Source organism: Anoplophora glabripennis, unplaced genomic scaffold (assembly GCF_000390285.2).
Source record: "Anoplophora glabripennis isolate ALB-LARVAE unplaced genomic scaffold, Agla_2.0 scaffold45, whole genome shotgun sequence".
NCBI lineage: Eukaryota > Metazoa > Arthropoda > Insecta > Coleoptera > Cerambycidae > Anoplophora > Anoplophora glabripennis.
Genome location: NW_019416437.1, coordinates 835,262 through 862,352, shown reverse-complemented (window position 1 = coordinate 862,352; position 27,091 = coordinate 835,262). Strand labels below are relative to the sequence as shown.

Genomic DNA, 27,091 nt, shown 5'->3' with positions numbered 1-27,091 from the left:
TAAAATGTGGGTTTGGTGAAATTTTTAACAGTTGTGTCTTAAAATCAAAAAAAGTTTAGTATCTAGTACAAAATTTTTGATGGTTAAAAAAAAAGAAGTAAAACATCACCCATTAAAATAACTGGATTTATTTCGGTAATGTTAGAATACAGACTGATTATACCTATAAACACATAAATACAATAATTATTCTGAAGCCTAGAAAGAAAAATTAAATTAGATATAGTATAGCGATACATAACAACTTTGTACTTACTGTGGGGTCGCAATCGGCACAGTGCCAAGAATATCCTCTCCGTTTTGGGGTTTTCTTCACTGGAGGATCTAAACAGGTGAAATGGTAATTCTTCTGGCATTCGTCGCATCTAAGATAAAAAAAATTATATAAAAAAATAAATTTTACCTTTATATCATTTAGGAAATTTAAAAAACGGGTTGATACAAGGTGATTTATTTGAATATAGAATAGAAAATTAAAATGATAACTATCCTCTCATAGAAATTCACAAATTTAAAAAGAAATGCAATAAAATAAATACATACATGAGGGACACCTATGTGTTGCTAATGGGTATTTGCTTCATCTCATGTTGATTGTGGAAAGAGGCATAAGCACTAAAAGTGCCATTTGAGTAATTTTTAAGGAAAGCAATAAAAAGAAGTGTCATTGAAAGTGACTTTTGTAGTATGTATGATGGATATCGTAGTACAGTAAGACCCCGCTTAACGCTGTTTCGTTTAGCGCTGTTTCGGTTTAGCGCTCTTTTATTTCAACCCGGGGATTTCCCGAAATTGCTCGCAGCACTACGGGGATTCCCCGAAATTGTGTGCAGCTTTAGGTTTCCAAATATGTACATAACCTATCCGAAACAGTGGAATTAGCGAAACAAACCGGTTTAGATGAGGTAAATGTGGAAGACGTCACAGAAATAGTTCAAGAAACAGCAGCTAGTCGTTCTAATGATGAGCTCAAGGAATTAACTGAGCAAGAAGAAAACAAAAATATTGATAGTAGTGATTTCGAAGAATAGCAAAAAGAACTTTCGATGGCGTTTGTAAAAAGGAGTTTGACCACTATAACTGAAATTATGGACCAATTTGTTGAAAATGATCCAAATTTTGACAGGAGTTCAAAAGCAAGACGGGGTGTTATAGATAGGTGCTTTATCCACTTATCAACAACTTCTAACAGAACGCAAAAGGAAAACGCAAACTTATTTGTTTTTATAAGTAATATTCGTTTATATTGTTTTTATTTTTGTAAGAAATAAATGTTTGGTTTTATTTTTATTTAAAAAAAAAACATTATTAAATTTAATACCTAACCAATTTTCTATCCATCTTCCCCTAACCCCATTATTTACATGTTAAGATAGCCTCGTTTAGCGCTGTTTCGCATTACGCTCTACTTTGATGGAACGTATCCTACGCGTTAAGCGGGGTCTTACTGTACTAAATTATGTACCAATATAGGTGAATACAGGGTGATTCCCAACTTATCCAAAAAAATTAGGAAATATATGCAGCATGAGAAATGGAGTCAATATTGTAAAAAATTTTGTATAAAATCCTTATAGTTTTCAAGAAAAAAATTATTGAAGTTGTACTTTCAAGCATTACATCGCTGGACAACTAGTGTCTAGTGTTATTCGCAATACCCGGAGCCATGTGGCCTCACCGACTCCGAATACTGAAATCCGATTTTACAATCGTCCTTGCGATAGTGTTTACAATAGTATTTTAGTAGTTGGTGTCAAAAATTGCTTGCATGTAAAGCAACTCGGAGTTGATGGATATCGTTTTAATTTATGGTGAAGCGAGACATTCGTATTATGGTGAAACGCTTGTGTTAGGACAACATTTGTGTTAGTCCGTAGTAACTGAGTAAGACGGGCCCAAATGTGTTTACACATTGGTGGACAAAATTTTGAACAGTTGTAGCATAAGGTATGTCAAATTATTTTATTAATTAAGCCACAAATTAATTAATTACCTTAATTAATAACAATAGCAGCAAAATCAGAATTGATGAGATAAAAACGACATTTTTTTCACTCACGGGAACTTTAGCTCAAAAATTAAATACCGATGGTTATGAAAATTGAAAGTATGTTTCTTTATGAAACTACAAAGAAACATAATTTTAAGGGAGTTTTTTATTCAAAATAAGTGAAAAAAAATGGTGAAAGTCAATACCGTAAAGTGAGTATACCTTGCTCCTTTGGGGGTTATTTTGCACCATAGTTGTAAAACTGTTGAAATTCAAATATTGCCGCAGTTTTACTATTTGGGAGCGAAATTTCAGTGCTGGGCAACAAGTGGCACCACTACGCATTTCTGGTACAAACCTAAACTGATTTGGACCATTAGTAGTGATGGGAATAATCGAATGAATTAAATAATCAAGACGTTACCGTTCAAATTAATTTTATAATCGAATGATCATTCGAATGATATATAATCGAAAGTCTACTTCGAAAATTTCCGACCTATTCCAAATTATATGCGAAACATGTCGACGCTAGGTAAATGAATGACTTTCGCGGATTGTGGCATTTCTTCGTTGTCAGTCGAGTGGTTCAGCAGCATGTGTTTAAAACGAGTAGTTGCCGCCTAAAGAGATCCATTGTTTGGGTTTTTGAAAAAAAAAAAATTATTAACGAGCATTCAAATAAAAACGTGGTCAAGTTGGTTCTGAAAATTTGGACGTAGGGCGTAGCGTATAGCAAATGAACTTAAACGTCATCTGTCAAAGCGCGCCGCTATCAATTTGAATATTTTCGTTTTAAAAAGCGTTTAAAATGGTGTTTTCTCAAGAACAAAAAGTGTTTATCATAGAGTCCTACTTTAGAAATGTACGCAAGATTGATGGAATATGGAAGTATTCTATTGAGGAATGTTTCATAGAATTTCAAAATCAATTTCCCGGCGTTGAATACAAAATTTTTCAAAGCGCAGTTCAGCGTTGTGTTAATGTTTTTCGTGAAATGGGCAGTGTAACAAGAAAAGAAGGAAGCGGCCGACCTAAAAAGCGGACTGAAGAATTAAAAGAAAATGTCCAACAAATAATGGAAAATGCACCAAGAACTTCTGTACGTGTTTTATCACAAATGGTGGGAGTATCAGTCGGTACCTGCCACACAGTGTTAAAAAAAGATTTGCGTTTGTTCTCCTATCGTTTAACTTGTCGGCAAGAACTTCATGAAGTTGATTTTCCGCGACGGGCTGTATTTTGTAAATGGTTTTTAAACAACTACGGTGAACTTCATAATATCACCTTTTTTTCTGATAAAGCCTGGTTTCATTTAAGTAGTTACGTAAACTCACAGAATATGAGAATGTGGTCTTCTGAAAAACCAGATAACTTTTTTGTCGAGGGCCCTCTACACGCTCAAAAAATTGGAGTTTGGTGTGCTCTCAATCGAAGGAGGATTTATGGACCTATTTTTTTTAATGGTACTCTTACTGCGTAAAGGTATAGAGAAGAAATTATCGCTCCTTTTGTTAACCAGCTGGAAGAAAACGAAATTATAAACTTTTACTTTCAACAAGATGGCGCAAGGGCACATATGGCAGGCGAGACGATGAATATGTTGAGGGAAGTTTTCCAAAATCGACTAATAAGTCTCAATGCTGAACATGAATTTCCACAGAGGTCATGTGATATTACGCCGTGTAATTTCTTTTTGTGGCCTTACCTTAAAAACACTATTTTTGAATTGCCTATTCCTGATTTAAACCATCTGCAGGCTCGACTTATAGACAAGATTCGTGAAATTAACAATACCCCGAGCATCTTAGAAAATGTCTTTAATTCTTTGAGGAACAGGTGTGAAAAGTGCTTGGAACAAGGAGGGGGACACTTTCAGCAGCTGCTTTAATTTATTGTTATAACAAGGAGGGGGACACTTTCCACAGCTCCTTTAATTGTTTGTTATTGTTATCACGATTATTCTTTAAAATAAAGTTATATAGTCATTAACGTTATTGAAACTGACAGCTGCTATACAGCTCGTTGAGAAATGAGGTTAAGTTGGTCGCTATAAGCTACTCCCTACGTCCAATGTGTCAGAGCCAACTTCGACCACGTTTTTATTTGAACGCTCGTTATATAGAAAACATATTTTTTGTATTATTTTCATTCATATGAATTTCTATCCTCGCTAAATAAAGCTCCCTTGTAAACCGCCCTTCAAAACAGCGCGATGCAACACATAAAATTACTGCATATCTTTTTTATGCGGTGATATTCGATTGTCTCATCCATCCTCTCGGCCGTCTTATCTCGAGGTTCTGTAGCTCGTTAGAGCATTGGAACATTTGAAACACCTGCGCTCTCGCTTGAGCAGTGCGTTTGCGTTATTCGGTGACGAGTGATGATTGACGTTAGTAACGCTGTGGCCACTGTCATTCGTCTCCGAATAATCGAATGAATTTACATGATCACTCGAGATATCTCGAGAGATTTTCATAATCGATATAATCGATAATTTTCATTTGAGTAGTCCCATCACTAACCATTAGTCACTTGTAGATATTTGTTCGTGGTTTTATGTCAAATACGTGACTAATTTTGTATCCTATAAATTATAGAAATATACTATATATGTGAAGTAAGCAAGGGGTGAGTATATTTTTATTACATGCTCTTGTGTCCTGTTTTGTGAATGCAGAAGTGAAACCTAACCTAAAATAGGTCGTAAACAATTTAAGGAATTTTCAGTATAGGTGTGCGATTTTGGTCTGAAAATGGGGATACTTTGCACCTGGTGCAATGTATATCCATGATGAAAATATTTCCCTAACTTTCTTATTTTTTCACAGTGAAAATGGGACGAATACATAAACGCCGACCTGGATCACGAAGGTACATTGATTACACATCTGACACCCTAAAAAAGTGTTTAGCAGCTGTTCAAAGTGGAATGAGTCAAAGAAAGGCTATGTCTATTTTCCTATGAGAATGAGCTATATCCTGGACAAATAACTGAAATAAAGAATGATGGAGCAGTTATTAATGCAATGGAGAGATCTCTAAAGTGCTGGAAATGGCCGGCGAAGAAAGACGAACTGTTTTATTCTTGGAAGGACATTATTGGCGGAATTGATCCCCCAAAACAAGTTTCAAAACGCGGAGCATTTTTTGTGTCACAATTAGACAAACAGTGGCGGGCCTAAAATATATTGTAAGTGAATTTTCATTGATAAGAATTAGATATCTCATTCATTTTAATGCTTTTGGTTGTTTTGTAATAAAAATGATAATAAAATCGAAAATTCCTTGTTCTCTTCCAATAATAAAGTTTTTTTTTCTTAAAATTGTTTCTACCCATTATCGTGGCGCAATGTTTCACTTTGAGTAGGTATTCTTTGCCCAGTTACAATATACTGCTGAAAAACTAAGGTAAATACACATTGGTGCAAAGTATACTTTCCCTATGGGATACTTTGGGCCAAAATTTAAGTATATAAAAAAAATATAAAATGAAAAGTAATAACCGAAATTTCAAAGAAATTAAAAGTTTATATTGTATATTACACGTTATTAATGTTTACATTGTCAAAAATGGTCTAATATTGATTTGCAATGTTAGATTTAAAAAACTAAAAAATGGAGCAAAGTGTACTCACTTTACGGTACGTTTTTTTCACACATGTTAAAACGTCAATTTTCACAATTTTTACCCGCAATGAGGTTCATATTCTTAGAAAACAAGTTAATAATGCTGGAAAAAGACATTTTGTTTTCAAATAAAAATTGCGACCACATTTCCAGTGAACAATCAACCAAGATAACGACCTTCGGTGGACAATAGCCTATAACTTCAGCATTTTCAACAAAAATGACTTGAATAAACTTGTAAATGTAGTTCAAAATATTGATGAAATAATATCAAAGATTGATCAAATTCTAACCAATTTGTCCCACTCAAAAAAAATTCATTAAAAATTAAAAACGCTTGAAAGTTAGTCTCCTAATGTGGTTTCCCCTCTTATAAGAAACTAAAATGCATACCTATATAAACTGATTCCAACTCAGGACTTAATGAGGACGATTTTGATAGAAGAACGTATTTTTGTGAATAAATGATGCAAAGATTGCAAGCAAAGCTTAGATAACAATGTTACCCAAACAAAAAAATGTTTTGTTGCCACTTTTACTCTTCACGGCCATGTTAATAGTTGCAACTGTCACTACTAGGCTAATGAAAGTCCTCAGTGAATGAGAGTATATACGCAAATTCCTGAAAAGGTTAATGTTTGGGGGGGGGAGGGGGGTAATTGGAGACCATATCTCTTTTTCATTGATGGCAATTTGAATGGAGGTTTGCTCAAGCAAACCCACGAGTTCCAGCCGATGTGATATGGTTCCACCAGGATGGAGCACCACCACATTACTGAATCAATGTCCAGCAATACCTTGACTTAACAATTTCAAATCGGTGGATAGGGAGGTGAGGATCACTAGAATGGCCAGCATGTGAAACGTATGGTATACAAAACCAAAACACGTGATATAGCTGACTTGAGAAGAAAAATAACAGTTGCGGTTAGGTCGATCGTGCCTCCGATATTGGAAAACATGAGAAGACATTTTTACTTACGATTAGGATGCTGCCAAGATGTTCAAAAAACTCATTTTGAACATCTTCTATGGAAGAAAGAAATTAGAAGAAATCGTCATTGATATTATGGGGTTTTAATAAAATAAATCACCCTGTATTTGTCTACAGGTATTTCATAAAATGTTATGTAAAGCTATTAATATTACTTACTTCACCGAATCATTGTTAGAACCTTCCTGCTGGCAAACATCGCAAACGTTATCAGTAGATGATGCCATTCCAACCTTTTTAGAGATACTTTTATATTTGTCTTCGCCCTTGCCGGTTTCCGACACTCTAGGACTCCTGCTTTTCCGTACCTCCCTTTTCTCTATTTTTGCTACTTTCGGTGGCAACGGGGGAGGACCGTTGTCGTCATCTTCGTTAGGGACATAAAAACATTGTGGGTTTGACTCGGATGCAACCTCTCCAGCAGGTAATGGAATGGGTTTAATCTAAAAAATATTTCTTCTAAATGTTTCAAAAAAAAAAGAATAAAAGCATGAAAAGTACTTTTAGTTGAGATAAGTAGTAAATAAGTTTGAATATATAGGATCTTTTTAAACAAGATCATCTAACTGAAATCACTTCTGATTCAACTGGATGGTGCACTTTAATATAGGCTGTGTTTGGCGAATGGTCGGACTAGTTCTGTCAAACTTCCTTAGTCAAATAATATGCTGAACGGTCTTTAGTAACTGTATTAAAACCTGCCTAATATTCCCAATTAGCTGATTGGGCTGACCAACGAAATATTTGTCCATTGAACGACTTTGACCGGTCTAACCATTCCCTGAACACAGCCATAGTGTTCAAACTATGTAAAATGTTAAAAAAAGGTCTATCACAAAATTTGCACTAAAACAGTTATGAACAATTATTCTTGTCTAGTAAAAATAAATAAAATTGTAAATATCTGATCAAAATTTAATAGGTTTGTTTAGTCAATTTCAGTTTTCTGAAAATTTGAAGTCTGATAAGTGGTCAGCATTGTAGAAGAGAGGGCCAATTTTGTAGGGATAATAGTAGATATTCTCCGAACTAACTTGAAATTACTATTTTTTTTTTAAATCGAATGTTTAGACAAGTTATAAAAAATTTCTTAAACAGCACTTAAACTCTTGTCTCTCAGTTGCATGCATGTATTTTTGTGTCCGCTGTTACATTATTAAACCAATTGTATGAAATTAAAGGAAATCGAAAATAATTTTGTAAAAACAGATTGCTTTGTGTGACATTGCGATATGTTATTCTAAAGTCGCCATATTTTATTTTATGACTACGTGTATAAATGTTGAACTTTAAAAATATGTTCAGTGGTTTTAAAAAATTTTATTTTTTTTTGCATTATTTTTCAAAAAATCACTAATATTGGTATGTGGATAAGCATATGTTACTAATTATAAGTAAAATTAATTTATGTTTTAAAATAAATAATATTGCTCTTTTATAAACTACATAATAAAAAATAAACAAAAACATTTTCTGATATTTTTGAAATATTTATTAAAATTATTTGTAGTAAAAAGTATTTACTATGTTTTTAAAGCACTGCGTTTAGTTTGTGAATCAACGACTTAGTTTAGTCGAATTACCTACATAATATCAATACATCTGATCTGATATGACAACAGAGTGTTAGATGAGCAAAAAATAAGGAGTCATTGTTAATTTGGCAAAATGAGAATGCCACACATTTTAGTTTTCAATTTGGTGTTTTAATACAGTACCTAGTAATTTTGCAAATTTCTGTTTTTCAATATGATATGGTTGTTTTATTTTCTGTGGTATGAAAAAAAAAAAAGAAATGTACACAAATAAAGAAAGATTAGATTTGACAACAATGTATGCCCTAGGTCGTGTTATCGGTTAGAGCATGCGGTTATTTCAGGTTACACTAGCCAGTTCTGTGTGAAAAATCTGATTTCATGCTGGAACTTGAGAAAACAAACTTATGATATGCATTATTAAAGGTGAAAGGTAGTCTCTATAAATATGACCTCCATTCAAATTTACACCTTGTGATGAAACCACTTTTTTGTTTATTGGATCAAAAAATTTGGATAACCCCACCTACAAGTTTGAAGATAAAATAGTTATTTATCTACCTACATCAAAAATTGCACTTTTATGGAAAAACCTGCTTGTCTGATGACAAGCTGGGGTCATAAAAATGTAGGTTTTCGCAAAGACTTAGTGTGTGACGCTTCCGACTTTGCAATCAGTGCCGTAGTGCAACAAAAAGTTGAGGATGATTGGGAACCACTAGGGTATTTTTCGAAAAAACTTAACCCAGCTCAGTGCAAGTACGCACTTACGACTGCGGGCTTCTTGCAATTTACGAAGCAGTTAACTACTGCCGGTATATGGTCGAGGCAAGAACATCCGCGATTTACACCAACCATAAGCCTCTTACGTTTGCCTTTGTGAAAAAGTCAAGTCAGTGTACACCGCGACAATTCCGCTATCTAGACTTCATTAGCCAGTATATGACAGACATTCGTTATATGGCTGGTTGCGAGAGCGTTGTAGCGGATGCCTTGTCCAGGGTAAACGAGATATGCGTGACTTTAGATTATGAGGCATCGCAACAAAATAATGACGAAATTAAGGAGTACGTCGACGGACAAAACGGCCTCACACTAAAGATTATACCTGACACAAACGCGACTGTATTTTGTGTCGTATCTGTGGACGAAAGACAAAATAACCACTAACCAGGGTCTAATTATCCTGAAAAAAGTGCCTTGACCATAACTTTGACAATGACCTTGCTCTTTCCAAATCGGCAATAAGGAATTAGGGTTCCCATTTAAAAAACTTAACTTGACCTTCAAATTACCTTGAAGGTCAAAGTCAAGGTCAAATCCAAGGTCACCATAAGATAGCCAGGGAAAAATCCTTACACTTTCTTCTGAAACATTTTTTCCCAAAATGCATTCTTTGAAAGTTCTGCCGTACTGCGACTTTTGGAAGTCGACCCACATTTGACCTTGAAGGTCATTGTCAAAGTCATGGTCAAGACCAATTTTGGACATAAAATTTCCTGCTCTTTCCAAATCCGCAATTAAAAATAGGGGTTTTTATTTAAAAAACTTAACTTGACCTTCAACTGACCTTGAAGGTCAAATCCAAGGCCACCATCAGATAGCCCGGGAAAAATCCTTACACTTTTGTCTGAAAATTTTTTTCCCAAAATGCTTTCTTCGAAAATTTTTCTGCCGTACTGGGACTTTTGGATAACCCTGTATATTCTAGGCATGGAAATAATAAGATTTAGCCAAATATGCCTTTACAAAATATTGCTCGTTTAGGAGATACAGGGTGTTAAAAATTGATTTTTGGATTTATTATTTATTTCATAAGAATATCTTAAAAATAATCAGTTAATCACGTTTTATTCAAAATTGTGATAGAGGGATGTATACATTATTATATAAATTACAATGAGCAATTTTTATTCATAAGTACATAGGTAACTAGCGCCCTCTATTAGGCCCTACCTGATAATTGAATTCAGATTCAAATTTCCCTCCATTCTAAGTTTACAAGTTATTTTCTCCAAAACCAAAATTTATGAACTAAATAAATCTAAAATCAATCTTTAACACTATATCTCTCAAATGAACAATATTTTAAAGCATATTTGGCTAAATTTAATTATTTTCATGCCTAGTTACTCTATGGCCCAATCATTACAGACCATCCTGTATAACGATGCCAAGTTGAACACTACTTGTTCTTCACCTACATTCTACAACTAGTACCAATCTAAAATAGGACATAGAAATATTAAGTGGCACTCCCTGTATATTTGGCCTTTAAAATATTTACCACAATGTTCGGTAACTGTTTGCTGTTTAAAAAAATAAAACTCAACCTTAATCGTAATCCTAGGATGTGGAAGAGTGTCTTCAATGTCGAGACTTTTCTTCTTTCTCTTTCTTTTATGTTCCTTCGAAGAAATCCCCAAGTCGGGAGAGTATCGGTTTCTGTGCTTTTCCCTTCTGCGTTTTTTTGCAGACTTGTGCCCCTCGATACAATTATCAAGTATAACTTTCAAGCCGTTGGATTCAGTCGTACTATTTAAGGACATGTCTTGTATATTAGTGTCGTGTGATGTGCTAAGGCTGGGCAGGGTTCTATTAAAGGAATGAGAATGTTTTCTTACGTGGAGCAGGGGACTGGTAGGACTGGACTTGGATTCGATGGGACCCACGGGTTTTATTTTAAGTTTGGGAGGAGAAGAGGTCTCTTGGTCCGATTTGTTTTCTTTACTGTAGCGGCTTCGACTTCGACGGGGAGTTTTCACTTCCTCTACTTCGGAATCCGATGTTTTATCGCATTCTGAACACTGCCATCCATATAACTTCGATTTTTTTGGGAGGCGACTCAAGGGCGGATTGAGGCAATCGAGGTGGTAAAACAGATGGCAGGTGTCGCATTTTGCAAGGAGGTGCTGGTCTCTCCTTTGTCGGCAAATACCGCACTCGTTCAGCATTAGAGGATCTGAAAAATTTAGTTATACACAGAATACATAATAATTGGAATATGTAAATCATAAACAAAAATATTGCATTTCCATATTAAAGAGTTTGAGAGAAATATTTTGAAATATTTCAAGAACTAGAAATATTAATTTTGATTTTGATGACCCATTAGTGAGATCAAGTACAATAGCTGTTATTATTCGGATACAAAATAATTCAAATTATTGAAAAGAAATAATCAAATATATTATTTTTTTTTATCAAATATTAAACTTTTTAAAAATGGTCGGGCACGTTGATTGATACTATGTGTTGGGTATTTTCTTTATAAAAGAAATATGTATACAAGGTTCGCAGCTTGGAGAAGTTATTGATAATTTTTTCAGATTGCAAGTCGCTTTTTTTCCTTTTCTTGATTAGAGCGATAAATTATGTATTATATAAATTATGAAATTTCAAATGTTTATTATTCTTTTAATTTTAAAAAATGTACTTTCTTCAATTATTCAGTTCTTTTTATTATTAATTATTTCTTTTCTAGAATCAGGTTTATAAGCATTTTTTTGTTGATTTGTGACAGAATCACCAAGTATTTATTACATATTTATTTATAAAATTTCAGGTCCTGGTTCTCAAAATAATTAGCGCCATTTTACACTTATTGCCGGATCTGGCTAGCTCTTTTACACGTAATTTAATTTTCAAACTGGTTTGGCTGATATTAGTCTCAGTGGCATTTTCATCACGACAAGAGAAGGCTCATAAACTCATTGCAATTGTGCGGCTTGCCTACTGCCAATGTCGTCATAATAAGAAAAAACAAAGGTGCATGGTGAGTGCATCCAATAAATATGAAGAGCGAAGAGTTAGGAGCATTTTATACTGTTTGAAGATTTGTGGTTTCATGAATAAAAATTTGTCCCACAGGACAGGTCTGGCTTCAACCAGTGATATATACAGGGTGTTTGAGGATTAAGTCGACAAACTTTAAGGAGATATTTCTCATAAAAAAATTAGAAAAAACTGAAAAAAGTCAAGTACACATTTTTTCCAGAGGCTCACTCATTAAATTATAAAAAAAAATTTATACGGCCCTACTGAAAATAAAAAATGATGCTGTTTTTAGATAGAACAGTTTGTTATTGACAAAAAGTACATTCACTTTTTTTCCTAACTCTTATAGCTTCATGGCAAAATTGATTTTTCAGAAGGGTGCTTCTGAATTCTGTCGATAAACTTTAAAATGAACCTCAACAAAAATTTTCGAGTAGGCTGCTGTCAAGCAATGTTAATTTGACGTTTTAAATGTTATTTTGCGAATTGTTGCATAAATTATCTATTAGATAAAGCGTTCAAACTAATAATAAAAATAAGTTTAATAATGCCATCCATATTTTCGAACAATGAATATGCTGATATGGTCTTTGTATATGGTTTTTTGATGGAAATGCCACGGCGGCTCGCCGTGAATATGCAGTAAGATTCTGTATTCCAACTTATGATGGGACATTTTGCCCCACTTCAGGACGAAGTAAGATCGAATACTATTTTAAACCATTTCGATGAAAATTCATCCAGGAGTGTCAGAAGATCTAGCTATGAGCTAGGTATTTCGTCAAGTTCCGTTTGAAGGACTCTTCGGGCTGATGGACGCCATGCGTACCATATCCAGCCTGTGCAACATTTATTACCTCAGGACATACGATGCAGGCACGTGTTTTGTGACTGGATGTTAAACCAAGCAGAAAATGATGATCAGTTTACGCAAAAAGTAATGTGGATAGATGAGGCAACATTTACTCGAAGGGGAATTTTAAACCAAAGGAACAACCATATTTGGTCCTACGACACTCCACGGGCGGTAAGGGAACATAGTTTTCAGCAAGAATTCCAATGTAACATATGGTTGGGTGTGTTGGACAGCACTATAGTTGGTCCCTACTTCCTTCCGCATCGGTTAAATCCTGACCGAGTTCCTTGAAAATGGTTTTCAAGATCTGTTAGAAGATGTTCCGCTTAATACTTGAATTAACAGTTTGTTTCAACTAGATGGTTGTCCTGCCCATTTTGGTAGGGGTTCTAGGCAGTGGTTAAATATTAATTATCCCAGGAGATGGATTGGTCGTGAAGGACCTGCAGCGTGACCCGCACGTTCACCGGACTTGACATCGAAGGATTATTTCGTTTGGGGTGCTGCTAAACAAAAAGTCTACGAGGTGCCAGTTAATACCCTACAAGATCTAAGGCAGCGAATAGTCCAAGCGTGTCGAGAATTAATTCCAATTGCTTGCGGGACTTCTACTTCTATGAAAAAATGGTATCTTATAAGAAGATGTGCCATGCCAAATTTGGCTTAAATAGCCTTCTTCAGTTAGAAATTATTTAAAAAATCCGAATTTTTATAAAAATCTTTTAACGCCCCATATTTCGAAAATGAAGCGTCTGGAAAAAAATTTATACTTGATATTTTTATTTTTTTATGAGGAATATCTCCTTAAAGGTTGACGACTTAATCCTGAAACACCCTGTATAAAGAATTCAATATCTACTTCTAGCATACAAACACTCGACATAGTTGCATACAAATATTTAAAAGAATAATTTATACGTCCTGTTCTTTTCAATGAAACCGAACGACTAAACCCGGCAAGTGTGAAAGCATCAATACAAAACTACGCACTACTACCACCTTGGTAGCCAGTTAGCCGGTACACGACAGCCGGGCTGGTAGTAGTGGCGACCGGTTACAACCTGGCGGCCATTCGCTGAATAACTCCTTCCGTCACGTGTGAAAGTTACTATAAGACTCTGTACATCTTGCTGTCGAATAACTGGATCCGGTTAGCCAGTTCCAGTAAGTATGAAATGGGTGTTATTCTAAAATAAATGTTTTTCTATTTGACTTTCTCGTTGACTTCCAAACAGTTTCACAGCATACGAGCACAGAGCCTTATCTTTGGTAGCATAATTTGCAATTACAACCTGGTGATAGTGAAAAAAAATGAATTTGAGAATGTTTCGTTGTTCATTTTGACACATAGTACATCACTTTTTTATGTTTCTAATTAAATTTTAGCACCGAATTGTATGTATAACGTGGCTGTCAAAAGCTAGCTTTTTATATAAAACTCGCTACACAAGGTGTTTTAGAAAAATGTATCACAAATTTAGGAAGTGGAAGATCAGCCATCCCTATTCTAATTATTTATTCGGAAAGTTTCAATTGCCGGGTTGACCTTGCGTGACTCAGGTCGTACTGCAGTAAATATAACATTTTTTTAACCACCGTGTCCAAAATTTGTTTAAACATCCTATATATAAAAGTTTGACAATAACGTTTTCCAAAAAAAGCTCAACCTTCGTCTTCCCAATCGTGAGCTTACAAACTGAGCTACAACGGCTTATCGATGTGTGGAGCCTATGGGGGCTATTTAAAAATTTGGATCTCCACAGGCATAAATACAAAATTTAAAATGTTCAAATTAAGTTTTATCGTTATAATTTTGTCTCTAAGAGACCAGAACTAGTGTCTAACGGCAAACTAACCACTAACCCTGGTCCGAATGTCGCGGAAAAAGCACCGGAGGACGAAATTCGGTTTGACGTCTTCACTGACACTTGTCCCTTTTTTGTCTAAACATCGGATGTACTTTGGGTATCTCTCTCGCACCGCGGGCTCTTTATAAAGAGGCTTTGGGAATTTGTCTTAGAAGACGAAGGAAAGCCTTGGATAATGCAAAATACCACTTTTTGATACCAAGTGTGGGAGCGAGAGTTACCTACAGTGTTGTGAATTATTACAAATTTTAACAAATTTCAAAATTTTTAGAATTAATTTGTACTCAATATCTAACAATTTACACCCCATATTCCGAAGTTAGAAATAGACCTAACTTTTTGACTGCCACGTTTTTATGCACCACCCTGTATATACGAAAATCATTTTAAAAAATCATTTTTGATTCTAATCAACCCCTAGTTGATCACTTTTTTGTATCTAGTTACTTACTTTACCACAATCATGGACCACCCTGTATACTTTTTATGTGCTGGTAAATTAAGTACATAACAGATTACTCTCCATTAAGACAATTTTTTTAATTAAATAATTTTATATACACACACATATAAGCATTATTAAACTTGCCTACTATTTCAGAATTTTGCGTTATACCTTTGTTAGCATGACTACTAAGCACCCTATCCCCTCTACCTGAAGGAATATTCTTCAGCGGAAACCCAACTCCCATTTTCAAGGCGGCCGCAGTTGGCACCATCATAGGTTGTGGAGCTCTGGCGATGGGCGGTTTACCCAAATCTTCAATGTTGGGCAAGTTCTTAGTCGGGCAGGCACTCAAGATAGCTGAATGGTATTTGTGAATGTTTTGTTTTAGGTCAATATTTTTCGAAGTCACGTCAGTGTTTTTCTTCAGAACCTTCCGAAGAAAATGCTTACATTACAAGTGTCCAAAAACATACACATACTCTGTGTATCCAATATTATACAATTTTTTTTATAACTATACTCACCTCATCATATTTAACCCTCAAATGTTGCTGTTCATCTAATAAATTCTTATTATCCTCCATCAATTTTTCCAATGTAGTTTTCATTTCTTTCAGACGATCATTGCGATCTAAATAATACGCAATGAACTCTACCGTAAACGCAGGAGGAATATGCCATTTCTTTCTTACATCCACCAAAGCAGCTGCCTGCGCCTCCTGCATCTCTAAGGCTAATGTGTTTATGCCCATGAGCTCGGCTTTGCGCAAAAGTTTCCGACAGGCAGATGCGCTAGTTGTTAATAATCTGGGCATTTTTTGCGTTGGCACTAAAAAATATTTTTAACTAGTTCCTTTTTTGTTGCAGTGCAAATTCTTATTTATCTTTCATTTTCCCTTGTTTCGACTTCTAAAAGACATCATCAGGAAAAATTAAAGTCCCATAAATGAGACTTGCTAAGATTAATTATTTCTTAATTAAATATTAATTAATTTTGTAAATTAGTAAAATATTATCAATTCCCGCGTGTGAACAACATTTTACTAATTTGCACCATTAATTAAAATTAAATTATGAAGTGGTTCTGCTTAACCAGTCTCATTCATGCAACTTTAATCTCTGATCATGGCTTTAAGAAGTGAAACTGATTGTAAAAATAAAAAAAAGTCTTAAAATAGAAAAGGATTCTAATTTTCCTTATGACAATTTAGTAAATATACAATAACTAAAACAGGGATTTCTGCCAAAAAAACTTAAATGTAATGGCTAAAGTTCTAATGTAATGATTAGAGCTGAACATTTGCATATGAAGTCAGTGACATTATAAGAAATTTGAAAATAACAATCGTGTTAAATATACTGAAATAAACTTATCAGTGTATAATTTTCTTACAAGTGAAAGGTGAACTTCAGGATATACGAGGTTTAATCAAAAAGTAACAGGAATCTTCAAACTGCGTGTGCTGTATTAATTTTTAGGCAGCTGCCATGTTTAGTGAGTGAATAAGTAAAACACCTCAGTATTTTTAAAAAAGAATTAAGTGCAGCAAAGCGTTTAAAATGTTAAAGAAGGCCTTTGGCGACAATACTATGTCACAGCCACGAGTATATCAATAATACAAGAGATCTGAGGCCTGTTTTTTGTAAGTACTTTTCAAATTTTCACTCCTTACTTTTCACTTTTCTGGCTATTTTGTTTTCAAAATTAATATTCAAAAAACAGTTCGTCTGCACAGTGAAAATGAATAGCTGAAGCTTCTTAAAATGCATAAAATTTATGTAAAGTACATTTTTTATAAAGCAGAATTATTCTTCGCTTTTCTACATTTGTAAACAGAAAAGTGAAAAGTTGAAAAGTACTTTAAAAAAATAGGCTCCTGGTCAAATGTGAAGGTCCTAACCATTTTCTTCAACTACAACAGAATAGTTTATCACGAATTTTTATTGCCCGGTCCTTAACAAGAAGTAACACCTACAAATTTTGCATAATTTGCTTGAGGCAATCGGGAGAAAACAACAAGAACAGAAGAGACAACTCGTTTTGCATCACAACAATGCACTGGCGTATACCACTTTGCTTATCCAACGATCCTTGCCCAAACAGAATACCACCCTATTTTCCGGACATGACCCTTGTGACTAGTGATGTGTCGTTCATGAACGATCCGATCATAATGACCAAATCTTCTAAAAGATCTGCGATTGACCCGTTCACGTTGTGTGACCCTATCGCTCGTCGTTCATTTGAGCGCNAGAAACATAAGTAATTAATAAAAATACTGAATAAATAATAAATGTTAATGATGATTGTTAAGTATAATAGCATGTTTATATTTCGCATTGCAATATCAAAATTATGACTTTTTTTAGTTTTAGAAATTTCTCGAGAATTCGAGAATTCCCGGGAATTCCTAGTCGAGAATTCTCGAGACCCAAGAAAAAAAGTAGGCCGAGAAATCAGAAACCCTAGCGATAATACTATGTCACAGCCACGACAATATCAATGCTACAAGACATCTGGGACCTGGTTTTTGTAAGTACTTTTCAACTGTTTACTCCTTACTTTTCTGGCTATTTTCGGTTTTCAAAATTAATATTCAAAAAACAGTTAGTAATTTGCACAGTGAAAATGAGTAGTTAAAGATTCTTAAAATGCATAAAATTTATGTAAAGTAAATTTTTTTATAAAGCAGAATTATTCTTCGTTTTTCTACATTTGTAAACAGAAAAGTGAAAAGTTGAAAAGTATTTTAAAAAAAATAGGCTCCTGGTCAAATGTGAAGGTCCTAACCATTTTCTTCGACTACAACAGAATAGTTCATCAGGAATTTTTATTGTCCGGTCGTTAACAAGGAGTAATACCTACAATTTTTGCATAATTTGCATGAGGCAATCAGGAGAAAACGACAAGAACAGGAGAGATAACTCGTTTTGCATCACAACAACGCACTAGCGCATACCGCTTTGCTTATCCAACGGTCCTTGCTCAAACAGAATAACATTGTGATGCCGTACTACCCTATTTTCCGGACATGACTCTTGTGACTAGTGATGTGTCGTTCATGAACGATCCGATCATAATGACCAAATCTTCTAAAAGATCTGCGATTGACCCGTTCACGTTGTGTGACCCTATCGCTCGTCGTTCATTTGAGCGCAAACTCAGTGCCTGCAGATCTGAACTGGAGAGCTGGTGCAGAATGAAAGCCACGAAAGATCGATTTTATGATCTATTGGGTAACGGTTTGTGATCTGCAATTTGAATACTGGACACTGTAGTCTGAAGTGAATATAGATGCACATTCAAAACTTATTTCACTTTTATGAGTACTTGCAGAATTATTTTTGGTTAGGGGTAAGCTAATTTTAAATATCAAATTAGATTGCCAGTTGCTCCTCCTTTAAAAGACATCATGTGTTCAGTAAAAAATTCTATACTCTACTTACTTCTTTTTCGTTTTTAGGCATTTTTAAAATTTTAACCAACAGTGAAATATAATACAACTTACGAACTTGCCTGCTGCTCTTATAAAACAAAACTAAATAAAAATTATTTTAAATTTGAGATATAGTATACGAGGGTGGTCTGAAAAGTTTCTGACCTAATAAAGATACAAGACATTTTTTCCGAAATTTTTTTTTATTTTTCAACATAGTCTCCTTGTAACTCTACACACTTCTCCCAGCGATGCTCCCATCTCTGTAATCCGTTTAAATAGTACTCGTCGTTTTTCTCTGCAAAATAATTGTTCACGAAGGTGGTTGCCTCTTCATTTGACGAAAATCTCTGTCCTCCGAACGCAATTTTTAGATGAGGGAACAAAAAGAAGTCACTTGTGGCTAGATCTGGTGAGTAAGGCGGAATGTCAAGCAGTTCAAACAGGATTTTCTTTTTCTGCAAATGTGGCCGTTTTTCCGCAAGTTCTGCCTTCAGCTTGTCAAGTAATGATGCGTAGTATGCTCCTGTAATGGTTTTTCCTTTTTGAAGATAATCGATTAAAATAACTTCATGACTATCCCAAAAAGCGGTCGCCATCACTTTTCCCAGCCAGTTTTTGATTTTTTTGGAGCCGGTTCCCCCTTTGCAGTCCACTGTTTGGACTGTATTTTTGTTTCGGGCGTATAATGGTGTATCCAAGTTTCATCTACAGTAATTAATCGGCGCCAAAACTAGAATTTATTGCGCCTAAACTGCGCCAACAAAGCATTTGAAATGTTCATTCGAACACGTTTTTGGTCTAACGTGAGCAAACGCGGCACCCAACGCGCAGACAGCTTTCTCATGTTTAAATGTTGATTTAATATGTGACAAACATGTTCTTTTGACATGTTCATAACCTCTGCTATCTCTCTCACTTTAATTCGGCGGTCGTCTAGCACCATTTGGTGAACTTTGGCGATGTTTTCGGCGGTAGTTGCAGTTTTTGCACGTCCCGAACGTTCATCGTCTCCCAAGCTCTTTCGGCCACGTTTAAATTCAGCTGCCCAAAATTTCACTGTGGTAAATGATGGTGCAGAGTCCCCATACACAGAATCCAACTCATTTTTGATTTGCGTAGGTGTATTGCCTTTCAAAATCAAATATTTAATGACAGCTCGATACTGGATTTTGTCCATTTTTATAAAAACACTCACATCAACTCACTCAAACGACTGTTACATAACAACTGTGTGTCCAAAATGGTTGAAACTTTGGTGAGTAACTGTCAACAGATGAACAACGAAATTCACTAGCTTTTATTTACGAGTGCTGCCATCTTCATGTTGAGGTTGGAAACTTTTCAGACCACCCTCGTAAGTGCTTTTAAGGACTCCTCACAATATCTGTACTATTTTTTTGCATAAGTATTAAGCAATACATTTTCTGACGCAATTTATATTTATAAAAAGTATCTGGAATTAAATAACACATTTGTTTCTTAAAAAAATACAAATATCAAAAATATATGTCTATAAATCTATCAAATGTACAGGTGCAGATGCAGGAAGATATTAGCCGCCGCAAACCGTGACAATAAAAAGTATTCTATTGCGCACGGACTGACGAAATGAAACACTGAATGACGCAGATTGGATTCGAGACTATTTCGATATCGTTCATATGAACGGGTCTTCATGAACGGAGATCGTTTTAATAATTGACCTGGATGACCCGGGTCGCGAAAAAACAGATCTTCCCATCACTACTTGTGACTTTTTTCTATTTCCCAAACTCAAATAGATACCCAAAGGACGTTTTTTCAACAATATATGAGAGAAAGGCAAAATCGCTAACCGTTCTCAAGATGAAGAAAAAGAGATTCTACCAGTGTCTCAAACTGGAAACTATGTTAGCATAAGTGTATAATATCACAGCGGGACTACTTTGAAGGAGATGGGATAAAAACTTAAGATTAAATAAATATTTTCTGAGAAAATTAACAATTCCTGTTATTTTTTTATGAAACCTTGTGTCTGTATCACTAAAACGGCTTCTACAATAGTTCTTCAAACAAATATGTATGTTTAACTGTGAAGAATATAAAACATTTTATTTTATCGAATATTAGAATGTTGTCCTAAAACACGTAATCTTTTCTTTTTCCTATTTGTGATTTCGTATAGTTATTCTAAATTTATTTGATAATAATGCATATGATGATACATTTGACAGCCTTAGGTTTTCTGCCGAAATAATCAAAATTATTCTCTATTGACCAATCTGTGACACTGAAATATGAATATACACACCGAGCTTAAAAAATAGGTCACAAAAAAATGCCCAGTATGGCAGCTGTAATAGTTGATTTGACCTTCAAAATCTTTTTTACACTGAGAGAATTTCCAGCTACAAATCATGACAATTTATTATTGTTTTATCACAGTGTAAATCAGAAAAACATTTATAAATTTATTGTTTTCAAATATCTTTTTTATTCACACACCAAAGTGTCAAGCTGTAGTAACAATTAACTTTCATAAAAGCAAGAAAGCCTAATGACAAAGTAAAAATTATGAGAAGAAAACGATATATTTGTTCAAATACTTACCCCAAGGTGGTGGTTTGAGGGCTTTGTGATTTAAATAATGAACCTTCTGTTTTTCCAACTTCCTCTGTATCCTTACTTGTTCTGGAGTATCTTTATGACCCTCTTGTTCAAACTGATACTTCCTGTAATGTGTACGAAGTTGAAGAGCCAAATAGTTTCTCTTCCTCTTTTTTACAAGAGTTTTATCGGAATGCAATTTACAATGAGCATAGAATGGATCGGCTTGATCAACTTCTTCGGAATGAGCTTCTGAAAGGAATCCTTCCCTTTGTGCACTAGAATAAAGAATGTTATAAAACCACAAGAAATTTAAACTTTCTTTAATTTACCAAGTAACGTGAAAGTATGTCCTGCACATTCCTGCATCACAACCGATGCAGACACCTGTTCTAGCAAACCTATCATCATCACAAAGACAACAGGTTTTCGCTCCCCATTTGCTGTATGGCATTTCAAATAAAGTTACGCTCGTCAGCTTATCTACCTCACCAAAAGCTACGCCAGGCACGTATAGAGCACAGACTAAATGTACCCATTTTCCCACATCGGTTTCTTTGAAAATTCCTCCTTTATTAGGACACAATTCACAAATTGGGTCTTTCTCACCTAAATATGAAGCATAGTAAAAACTCTCCCAGTTTCTTTCTGGTGAACTATTAAATTACCTGCTTTGCAAGCTTCACAAAACCATGGTGTTGTGGGGGAGAGTGAATCAGTACTTGCTAGACTAGCTGAATCTGATACTCCATAACAAGCTTCATGGACTGTAACGCCACAACCATCACACTCAACAATCTCATTTATACCATCACTTTGGTCTCCTAAGCATCCGCAACAGATAAGTATTTGTGCATCTCTTTGATCGAACTAAAAATATTTGATACATACTTAATGCTCAAGTGGTGGCTACACTATACAATTTCGTAAGACACTGACACATTCAAAACTAGATAAAAGGTACTTTTGAGATAGGTACTTCATAAAGCTGATTAATAAAAAATGTATGGACCTATATATCAACAAAATATTGAAAGATCACAGTGAAAATGTGAGAATCATTTGAAAATTTGCATTTCTCGTAATTTTACTGGAAGTGTTTTGCTTTCGTCTTCTATTTTAAATGTAACGTAAATAAAAGCTAAACTTATAAATCATAAGAGTAAATAATAATTTCTAACAACTGATATTATTACCTTTAACTTTGATTGTATGGTAGCCTGGTGAAGTACATCTGCAATAGAAGTAATACCATTGCTATTTGAAAGATTTAAATCTTTAAGTTCGTCTATATCAGATACCTCAGACTCTTCTTCCTCCTCACCACTGCTTTCATTTTCTGAAGACAATATTTTTATCTCTACATGTTAAGAACCTACGTACATATGAAATAAATATTACATACCATTTCTTTCTCCGTGACTGTCAAGAGAATCATCATCATCACTAATTTCTGGATGATCCTCGATTCGAAAATCACTATCATCAGAACTTTCTTCATCAAAATCTAATACACATGCTTGCTCCACTGGTTTCACCCTCCTCTTATTGGGATCTCTTTCAACTGTTAAAAAATCCATGAATTATCTTTATTACTTATATTTGCATTATTGATTAATGTAGTGACTTTTTGCAGAAAAAGTTTATTTGTGCACTTAAGAACAGTAAAAAATTAGTGAAAATAATAATTTATGAAAAAAAATAACTAAAGTAAATAAAAGCAAAAACAAAAATATACATACTGGAACTCATTTTAAGATTATTTCAAAATAAATTAAGAAAATAATGACTCAATGACATCTTAACAACATAACCTAACATCTTTGAGCGTCAGTAAAATGGCCAGATGAGCCAGTACGAGTGGTACAGCCACGCGAAAAGTAACTGGTATTTAAATATTTTTTTAATTATGTATTAGATTATAACCGGCAAGAAACAAATGTAATTATTTCAAATAATGTAATGTTTTTAAAATTTTATACTTACTTGCAGTTTTTGTTATAAAGTCAATGTCTTTTGCCGTTTTCAGCATTTTAGTCATCTTCCTTTTTTACCTGGCCAATTCTTTTGTAGTTGCAACAGGACTTGCCGAAATTATAGAGGGTTACCCACTATTATATTTATTCTCTTTCTTAAACTTGGAAAAGGGGGAAGACGAAATGATACAATTTTTCATTTATAAATCTGTCTATTTAATATTGACTATTAACTGTGGTGCTACCAAATAGTTAGGTAAGTACTTAAGTACTACCTACTGACCTTTTTTTTTGCTGAATTATTGCTTTTGAAACAGTTAATCTATATCTTAATACGTCTTAATTATTATTTTAATCATGAATATGAAAATAGACACAAATTTAAAGTTAATAATAGGTAAATAGTTTGACTTAAAAAGTAGGTATGTAGGCATGCATATTCTTTCCGAAGTCAGTTGAACATGTATAAAAACGTCTAGCAATAAAAATTTAATGAGTTTCATAGGCGTCCCTAAAAAAGTTTTCTGCTAAAGGTAAAAAATTATAATTTGTATATAATGTGTTGACAATTTCTATTATATGTTCATTTGACCAACAACATATTTTAATTATTTATGTTCTCAAACAATTTTATTATATTGATGGTAAATTTCGTTTTGTTCCGTTTCAAAAGGTCTCTAAAATGCCACGTGATAATATTAGTAAATAAAATATCCCTCTTATTTCTCCCTTTCCCAATTGTAATATGAATGATTAATAGAAGGTGCCTATAATAAATTACCGGAATCACACCAAATTCCGCATTGCTGCACTGCACTGCTAGGCAATTTGTTGACAACCGAATTTATCGTCAGCTGGCCCAGTACGACTGTGTTTGTGCCGCGCGCTCATTCTTCAACTGGGCGACTAGACCTGTATATGGGTATGGCTAAATAAAAATGGGAACAAGTTTTTCAAATATTTCAATGCCGAGTTGCTGCATCAGCGACCAAACCTGGTACATACTGTCATACTCTTGGTTCCTCAACTGATATCGGAAAGACTTATACTTCAAGGTACACTTCGACACAATATTTTTTGAAATTTCTTTATTACATGCATACTAAATTACATTTACCTATTTTTACTTACCCGAGTGTCCTAATTTTTAAATGTAAGAGAGGTCAAGTTTTGACATACGTAAGTACCTACATTTTTTATGGCATAATTCTAAAAGTCTAGCAACTACATATATGTTTAAAAAATTTAGGAGTATAAAGGAAAACGTCGTAATTATATACAGATGGTAAATACCGTAAATATCATTTACGCGTAACTTTAACCCTTATATCAGGCCCGGCTCTAGGGGGCTGTATCCCCTCTTATTGCGTGATTTTTTTTAGAACCACACCAAAATGTGTTTACTTAGGTTATGTTTTTTTTTTATTAGGAAAAGGGTCTTTGTAGAGCTTCTAGCCCCGGGCCATAGGTTAATCCGGCCCTGCCTAACATAACGTATATTTATGCACCACACAGTCAAAACACTGTTGGTTAGGTATTATTATATTACTGACATAATATAAACCGTTATTTATTTTGTATGAGAGACGGACAAAGCATCCTTTTTGTTGCAATATGGGATACTAAATGGCTATGTAACTTGCCTGTCTGCGTTTCAACTATGATTACTACGCGCTAAAAAACTGTTTAGCTACTGTTATACAATTTTCATTCCGCCGTAGGTAATTATTTTTAACCATTAATAGGTAGGCTTCAACTAAAGTCAATTATCTAGTGCAGACGTCGGAACCTTTGTGGCGACAATAAAAAAAAATAATAAACAATAGTAATCTATATTATTATTAAGTAGTAATAGGCGTTGTAGTAGCAGACTTAGGTTAAACCGTGTGCCGTTCTATGCTCATAATACACAATGCTAATGACAGTCACAAAAAACACGTGCCATACAGTCGACCAAGCAAAGCAAACTCCCTCACACACGCACAAACGATAATGAAATGCGCGGCCACCGTCTCAACAAAAAAAGCGGGATTGCTCACCGGCAAGCTAGGCCGGCAAGGCAGGCATTAGAGTGCCGCTAGATACGTATCGAATAATATGATCGATGCGAAGCTTCAGTTCAAAGGCAGACATGTACATGTTATTGTACAATTACTAAAATTAGAAAAATAGTATTGATTTTTTTAGATATGCGCATATGATCTCGGTACATGTTGAACGGTCGACCGATCGCCAGAGACGATTAACCGCGGAACACTTAGGACAACTGTCTATTATTTTCTACAATCGCTTTCCTTACGAGTAAGAAATTGTTAATTTGTTAACTTTTATTGGTATTTATTATTATTACGTACCTACTATACCTACAGCCCGTACGGTATTTGTTGAGACATAATTCCAAGAAGACCCCTGTGTCACTTTCTTGGAATTAACCGAGTTCGACACTCGTAGCAGCTTGCAGTGCATATGTCCTGTGTTTAACAGTTACCAACAGTTTTCTTATTAAAATAATTCAATGGAGGTGAAAAATAAAAGAACGGAATTTAATTCCCAGTCAAAGAGTATCGTGTTTATATTTTAATATTTTAAAAATAACGCGGAAAATTTCAAGGCACGCCCCTTCTGGGGTAATTTGTTAGAATAGTTCCGATAACAGAACTTTATTGGCTTATTCTTTTCTTGGAGTTCTATCTCAACAAAAATTGTACAAACTTGATATATTTTAGGGTAAGTTCCATATGAAGCGTATAATGTAGAAAAATAGACACTGCCCCTTTTTGTTTCACATTATTATGAAAAAATGTATCTAAGAAGTTCTAAAAAATGGTAGAAAAATTTTATCTGTTCACCGTAAGAAGGTGTACTCTTGTTCTAAAGTGTTGACTTAGGTAGTAGAAGGGTGTTAGCAAAATCATTTTTATTAATCTTAATGTATGGTATTTTAACACATTAAAAAAATTGTAATTACAACTTATCTTAGCAAAACTTTCTTATTGATTTTCCGCAGTATAGATGCTTAATGCCCTAGGCTCAGGGTGGTCGATTTTGCAGAAATATACAGACTGGGGCATCTTTATAGAAATTGTAGGGTATAACATAACTATAAATAATGTAATTTTCAAATTAGAAAGTAGAATTTAAACAAGTACCTACAAAAAAATGTTGTTTTTTTTTTTAATTATTGTTGTGTATTGTTAAAAGTAATGGTACAATTCAAATGATACTTTATTCAAAAATTTCAAAATTCGAAATCGACTCAGCTGCATAGACAAAAATTACAGTTATATTTAGCCATAACTTTTTTTTAAGTTAGGCAATTATTTTTCTCAAATTTGATGTTGACTACAACATTGATAAATACATTTTTATTTACAGTTATAAAAAAATCAGACGGCTTAATATCAGAAATTATTGAAAAACTTGCAAAACAATTGAAACTATAATTTTAAACAGTCAATAAACGAAGGTGGATTTTTGCATGTAAATGAAATTTTTGTGACTGCAAGGATTAAAATATTGTTCTAAATCATATTTAATTACATTGAATTATTTAGGAAATTTAAAAATTTTAAAATAATGTTTTATTAAAATATCAAAAAACGTGATTGATCAATTAAATGTTTTTTCTCGGTTATTATCAACTTCAAACAAGAACACCAAATTGTGCCAAATTGCAATTGCAATTGCAATTGTGCCAAAACTAACGTCCGATAGCGCCTGCTTTGTGCACACTTAAGTACATATAATTCACTACTTTTGTGCACAGGGTCAGCTCTACAATTTAAAAAATGGCGGAGTAATGCATTTTTCAAAAAACGCTAAATATTCCGATTTTTCCGGGTTTCCTTCGTTTCTAATTATCCGATCGACCTCTCGTTTTATTCGTATTTCGACTTTCTACAAATTGTCTCTTTATTGAATTCATATTGCTTCGTTAGTTTAGATTTTATAAGCAAAAAAACTAAAAAAATGCGCTTTTTTGCATAAA

At 34.2% G+C, this 27,091-nt stretch overlaps 1 protein-coding gene across 2 annotated transcripts; it reads right to left on the bottom strand.

Annotated features, from left to right (window-relative positions):
- Positions 1-112: 112 nt before the first annotated feature.
- Positions 113-22,961, bottom strand: LOC108917114 (PHD finger protein 14). Of its 2 annotated transcripts, none has more exons than XM_018723561.1 (12): positions 22,870-22,961; positions 22,533-22,691; positions 22,324-22,466; positions 21,796-21,997; positions 21,460-21,736; positions 21,131-21,405; positions 15,626-15,930; positions 15,270-15,531; positions 10,486-11,114; positions 6,777-7,060; positions 257-365; positions 113-198 (listed from the first exon to the last, which is right to left on the bottom strand). In XM_018723561.1, exons 1-12 carry the CDS (start codon positions 22,877-22,879, stop codon positions 187-189), a joined length of 2,667 nt encoding a protein of 888 aa, XP_018579077.1. In that variant the 5' UTR covers positions 22,880-22,961; the 3' UTR covers positions 113-186. The 2 variants fall into 2 exon arrangements, with proteins under 2 accessions (XP_018579077.1, XP_018579078.1); XM_018723562.1 differs by having other exon boundaries at positions 15,309-15,531.
- Between the last annotated feature and the right edge of the window lie 4,130 nt (positions 22,962-27,091).

What these genes read in the sequence shown, in the direction of transcription:
- LOC108917114 (XM_018723561.1), bottom strand. An exon ending in TAGTAGTCATGCTAACAAAG is followed by an intron (nt 11,115 to 15,269) that starts GTATAACGCAAA and finishes TAAATTTTTCAG; the next exon opens with ATCCTCTAATGCTGAACGAG. An exon ending in ATCCTAGGATTACGATTAAG is followed by an intron (nt 7,061 to 10,485) that starts GTTGAGTTTTAT and finishes AATATTTTTTAG; the next exon opens with ATTAAACCCATTCCATTACC.